Below are 6300 nucleotides of genomic sequence, written 5' to 3' on the forward strand. Positions count from 1 at the left end.
TTGGTACCCATGTGATTCTTGAATTTTACAAAATAGTCTTTTAATTTTCAACTAAATTCGACCAAGCCACAAACATTTCTACAATTCGTTACAGAAAAAGTATAGACAAAAAACTTAACAGTTATAGTCCGTACAAAACGTATTATACCTCAAAGACCTAATTTTGAAAGAAGTTGTTGCCATCTCGGAGTTTCTTCATCAAAGATGTAGGTCAAAGGAGACACAAGAACACCACTCCCTCCAATCTACATTATCATCATATTCAAATTTGAGTTAGTTTGGGCCTGTAATATAACATTGTGAGCCATACCGAGCTCAGTTGATAACAGTGTTTAACAAGTTCAAGATCTTACCGTTCTTAGTTGCTGAACGGATTTGTAGAGTAACTTCTTGGGTACACAAATGACTATGGCATAATAATCGGCCTTTACTCCACTCTCACTTTTACGGAACACTGGGCTTATAGTAGGTCCCTGTTTGTTGACAATAAAATAAATTTAACTTATAAAGACAAAAAATTATACTCTCTAGTTATTTAAAGATACCTGCAGCCCAGATAATAATGGTTGGCTCAAAATTCGCTCGGCTACTTCATCTGCACTGCTTCCCCTCATGTTGGCAACCACCTGCGGACGTCCCGAGTAATGTGAAATTAGTAATTACTATATTGTCCCTCCACTGAGAAAAAAATGGGGGTGTTTTTTTTGTACTATACAACAAATTTGAACATATATTATTTTCATGGCACTTGCATCATATCTATTCAACCAAAAAAACTAATACCTATATAAAATAGGTAAAGTTTCATATTCGGCCATTTCATCAAATGCAATTTATGATATGACCATTCTACCCTTTTGTTTCTTCCAACACTCAAGTCTCAAAACTCTCGCATCCTAAGGTAAGTTTTTAGAGAAAGGTATAAATGGCATAATTTGAAACTATGATATTTTGTTGGGTAAATATAGTAGTATACCATTAAATACAGTTTATGTTATGACCATTATACCCTTCTTTCTCTACTTATACTCCAAACTCTCATAGAGTCATATCCTAATGCAAGTTTTTAGAGAAGGGTATAAATGGCATATATTTGAAAGTGGGTACATTTGAAACTATGGTATTTTGTTGGGTAAATATGGTATTATACCATTTCATAAAATACAATTTGTTATTTTCTAATATGGCCACTTTGAAACTATGATATTTTGTTGGGTAAATATGGTAATGGTAGTATACTATTTTATCAAATACAATTAATGTTATGACCATTATACCCTTCTTTCTCTACTTATGCTCCAAACTCTCATAGAGTCTTATCCTAATGCAAGTTTTTAGAGAAGGGTATAAATGGCATAACTTTGAAAGTAGGTGCATTTGAAACTATGATATTTTGTTGGGTAAATATGGTATCATACCATTTCATAAAATACAATTTGTGATATCTAATATGGCCACTAAGCCTGTCCTTTTCTTACACTCCAAACTTTTATCGTAATGCAAGTTTTTAGAGAAGGGTATAAATGGCATAAAATTTGAAAGTGGGTATATTTGAAACTATGATATTTTGTTGGGTAAATACGGTATGATAATATGAAATCAAACACTGATATTAAAACTTCTTCGACTAAAATTACGTATTCTAACTTTAAAAAAATGGCATATAAGAATAATAATCGCCTTACCGTGAATTGACTGAGTGCTCTTAAATGCGCCTCAAATCTTTCAAGAACCTCATGGGTGACATCCAGTAAACCTTCGCGTTTGAGTAAAGACTTCTTACTAGCAACCAAGACAGCCTGAAAAACTAACTACTCAAAAAGCAAAATCTTAAAACACAAACGCTTGCACGGTTGGGTTAAGAAACTTTACCTGACTTTCTAACAGAACTCCGCCTTCGATTTCTTTGAGATTGTTCTCTTTCAATGTGGTCCCACTACTAACAAGATCTACAATGGCATCAGCTATCCCCATCTAAATTAGCAAGTGAAAATGTGTGATGAAATTGGCGTAACAAAATACAATTGTGTATAAAAATATAAGTATATACATCATCATTTGGGGTGGTGTAAATGAGTCAAACGAAGCTTGAGTCAAAAACTATACTCGTTTGATAACCAAGCCCAAACCTGAGCTTCATATGCTGAGCTTGGCTAGGCTCGAGCAAAGCCTAAGTGAGCCCGATTAGTTATGAAAATCTAAAAACCGAAACATCAGTTATAGCCTTGTAGGTTTGCTTTTAGCTCATAAACGAACTCACCCCTGCTCATCCATAATTACATTTGATGTTAGGGATGTAAACAAGCCAAGCCGCTCCCGCTCGTGAGCCACTCAATACCGGCTCGTTAAAAACTTGAAACAAGATGAGCTTAAAAGGGCTCGAGCCTAAATATAAGCCTTATTTTTTTACTTTGAAAATGAGACTGAGCCCGAGCTTGAGCTGCCTCGCAGCCTAAACGACCCTGCTATTTATAAGACTTTTATTTAATACATAATATATACTTATATAACAACAACAATAATAATAATAATAACCAAGTATATAATTATAATAAAAATAACTAAATAATACATATTATGTAATATGATATATTAGATTTGGAAACATATACTTAAAATAATTATAAAGATTAATAAATTAGTTAATAAAAAATAAACAAGCCGAGCCCAAGCTTATAAGAACTACTCACGAGGCTCAAGCTTTAAAAATAAAGTTCAAAGCAAGCCTAGCTCAAGCTAGACCTCTCATAAACTAACCAAGCTCGAGTCTGGTCAGGCTCGGCCCATTTAAACACATACTTGATCATGTAAACCCTTACTTGGATCTATATACTAATGAGTTGTATTTGTGATGACACCTCAAGAAACTACATGAGAAACATAAGGAGACTTTATTGCTAGACACAATCAACAAGAGTATTAAAAGACATGTGGCATGAAGACCCCAACTTTCATGAAAAATCATGCATGTGATAACAGAAAAACTTGAATTGAAAAATCACTCACTGCAGGAGCTGCCTCCAGCGCCCCATCAGCAGTTGAAAACTCAACATGCTGAAGTCCGTTCTCTTTCAGAAACTTAGGACCCAGCTGAAGAAAAGAACGAAATAAAACAACATAAACTTCTGAATTGGATAATATTTAATAGGAAGGAAATTATAATAGCGTCATAAAAGATGAATAATAAACTTACATATGTGAAACCAGTGGCAACCCTTAGAGGCTTGTCAGCAGTCCATTGAGGCATTTCTGCTAGTTCCTTCACTGAATTAATTTTCTCAAAGATCCCATACTTTGGAATCTGTTAATAATAGAGAAAAGAAACTCACGTAAACGTTTTATAATCTTAAGAAAACAACTATTAATTCCTGGTTTATTTATTAAAAAAAGAAAAGTATAACTTACTGCAAGAGATAAACGACAATCTCCATATGCAAGTGCATCGTGAACAAGAATCAGATCTTCATTTCCCTATGAATATTGAATAACAATTGAGAAGCAACTTTATACGTTATAACATCCATATAAACACACCCAAATCGAAGACCATACTACTAACTAGCATAAACCATAGTTAATACATATATATATATAATCAAAATTGAAGATTTGGTCCACTACAAAACGTGAAATGTGGCCAAAATCTCTTAAATTCAAGATCAAGAACTTAAGATGCAAGGTGGTGGTGTTGTTACAACAAAGAGAAACATAATATCACAGATTTAACCTGAAAAAAGCAAGTTGGTACCATGCAAATAAAATGTACACAAAATCGTAATAAACGATCCATAATAGTATGAAATGAAAGTAGGAAATTTAGCTACACATATTTACAAGACTAAACATATATGGAATGATGATGTGACTTGGTTTTTACCTGTCCATATTCACTGAGTGTGTCAAGACCAACAATACCAAGGTCTAAGTCTCCTGAAACTAGTTTCTTTACAATATCTTTTGGGCGCTGAAACCAGACTTCTACATTTGAGAGCTGCAATCACACATTTTAAAGTTAAACGGTAAGACATGTTTAACATTTCCAAGCACTGCGCAACTGGGTGAAGAAAGAAAATTATAAAAACCTGAGGAATATCCGCAACGTACTGGCGAGGATTGGGTTGCCTGACTGACAATTGACAATCCTTCAAACCAAGAAAAAGAACCAGAATCAAGCCAAAAGAAAATTAAAATGAATAATCCAATACAAATAGAAATAAAAAAAGTATGTAATACTTTGAGGAGATCAAGCGTATCGGAAGCCATTCGACCTTTACTGGGCAAACCTAACCTAATCTCATTCCTCTCCACCGCTTTCAAATCAACGTTTCCGTTAACGACGGTCACCGGATACGAGACGGCGCAACAAGAGACGTTGAATTTGACCGAGAGTATTCGAGACGGAAGGAATTGTGTGAAGGCGGCGGGAGATTGCTGTAGAGACATGACGCCGCCTGATTACTGGCTGCAAATCAGGGAAGGATAACGGCGCAAGAGAGAGTTTAGAGAGAAAAATCAACATACTACGAATATACTATCCTATTTATTTATTATTACTTAACATGTGCGAATGTTTATGGTTCGGTTAAAACATTGAAATTGTTTAAAGCCGGTCATTGGTTTGGCTTTTTTTTTTATTTACTTTCGGTTAGTTGGTCTGTTTCAAAATGTAGTGAACGGTTGGTTCGCGGTTTATACTGGAAAACCGGTCATATGAAACCAGACCAAACTGTAAATGTTGAATGCATTTTAATCTTTTTTTTTATTATTAACTAATTTTAGAGCTCGTGTAACACATGCTATTATGCAATTTATAAAATTACAAGTAAAGAAAATAATTGCATAACGTATATGAAAATATGTATTACATCTACGCTTGTATATATACTATGTGTATATAAACTGATTATATTTATATCACAAAATAATTTTTAAATGAACTTAATAAAAAAATGCACGTGCAAAAACATACCCGGGAACACCTCTTTTATTGAAATCTTCATTTTCAGTATCATATATGTAAGGCCCCGTTCCCGGTGCCTCACTTTAACGTCGGATTTACTCATAAACACAGTTCTTACGATCAGAGTTAATTAAAACTTTCGCGGAAACGATAACTTAAATCATTCGTTAAAAAACATTAAATCTTTTCTTTGATACCATAACACAAAACATTATATTTAAAACATCATTTCTTCCATCTTCAGATGCCAGCCGTGCAATCCATGTCATGTGTCATCCTCATGCTAGTTCTTTAGTCTGATCACATGCGTGCATACTAAAAGTCAGCTACGCTGAGTGAGTTCTAGTTAATCAAGAACCTTATCATACAACCACTATATATTATATACGTATCCGAAGACACATAGCCCACTGACTAGCCTGTTATTGCTTAACCACTTAATTACCCCTACAGCTTAGCCATTTAATTACCCCTACAGCTTAACCACTTATGCCACTTTATGCCACTTGTGCCACTTTATGCCGCTTTATGCCACTCTAATAACGATGGCACGCATAGACTCACTCTACCACGTGCTCACGTTATGCCCTAACGCTATTACTAGACCCATATCCACTTCTATCCCACTCTACCTCTACTTGTCTATAACTCACTTCCTATCAGTACAATTATTTACTCAATAAACAAGTCACATCATAGCAATCATACTCACTAATAACCACAACATAATCACTATCATTGGCGATACGTACAATATTCGAAGATCGTTCACGCACCGACAAGCATTATATAATAACTACCTCGTATATCATCTATAGCATACACTTACCACTTAAGGTAAGTGTATTCACTCTTCACATCGAGTATGCACACAGCCCCGAAAACATAACGAGGAAATGGGGCTAGAAACTCACCTGAACTCGGTTACTTCTTCAGCTAATAGTTATTCCCTCTTGAGCTGTGCGCGACTAACTGTTTAATAATTGAATATCAAATACCACTCTAGCCATTCTCATTGCTACTTAATTAGTCTTACACGTCTAAGCCGGTTTTACTTCATTGAATCATTACCTGGTTAGTTAACCTTTACTCATTAACCTTTAAAGGCATCTTTCATAATTTATCAAAGTCCAAGGGCCGTTATATACTTATATCCTTCTTCTTTAAGTCCAGGGACCATTATGTAATTCTGCCAAAGTCCACTTTGTTATCTGGTTTGTTAACGAAGGAGGCTCCTTCGTTATTTCTTAACGAATCAGCCTTTATGATAAATTGGTCATCATAACGAACTGACCCTCTAACGAACTGGACCCTTAACGAAATGGGCTAGTTCGTCATCA

General features: G+C 34.8%; 1 protein-coding gene across 1 annotated transcript; it reads right to left on the bottom strand.

The window, feature by feature from the left end:
• On the bottom strand, positions 1-4443 carry LOC143587393 (ATP phosphoribosyltransferase 2, chloroplastic-like). Its single transcript, XM_077068693.1, has 11 exons — positions 4234-4443; positions 4083-4142; positions 3878-3991; positions 3406-3471; positions 3194-3301; positions 3007-3090; positions 1873-1974; positions 1686-1799; positions 546-626; positions 354-473; positions 1-245 (listed from the first exon to the last, which is right to left on the bottom strand). The coding sequence occupies exons 1-11, from the start codon at positions 4441-4443 to the stop codon at positions 150-152; spliced, it is 1155 nt and encodes a 384-aa protein (XP_076924808.1). The 3' UTR covers positions 1-149.
• Between the last annotated feature and the right edge of the window lie 1857 nt (positions 4444-6300).

This window comes from Bidens hawaiensis, unplaced genomic scaffold (genome assembly GCF_021521415.1).
Source record: "Bidens hawaiensis isolate Kalapana, Puna unplaced genomic scaffold, B.hawaiensis_p1.1 tig00035479_1, whole genome shotgun sequence".
NCBI lineage: Eukaryota > Viridiplantae > Streptophyta > Magnoliopsida > Asterales > Asteraceae > Bidens > Bidens hawaiensis.

Coding starts and splice junctions, on each gene's coding strand:
- LOC143587393 (XM_077068693.1), bottom strand. CDS start 4,443: ATGTCTCTACAGCAATCTCCCGCCGCCTTCACACAATTCCTTCCGTCT. Junction 3,992..4,082: donor ACGTTGCGGATATTCCTCAG/GTTTTTATAATT, acceptor GTGTGATTGCAG/CTCTCAAATGTAGAAGTCTG. Junction 3,091..3,193: donor TTGCCACTGGTTTCACATAT/GTAAGTTTATTA, acceptor TCTTTTCTTCAG/CTGGGTCCTAAGTTTCTGAA.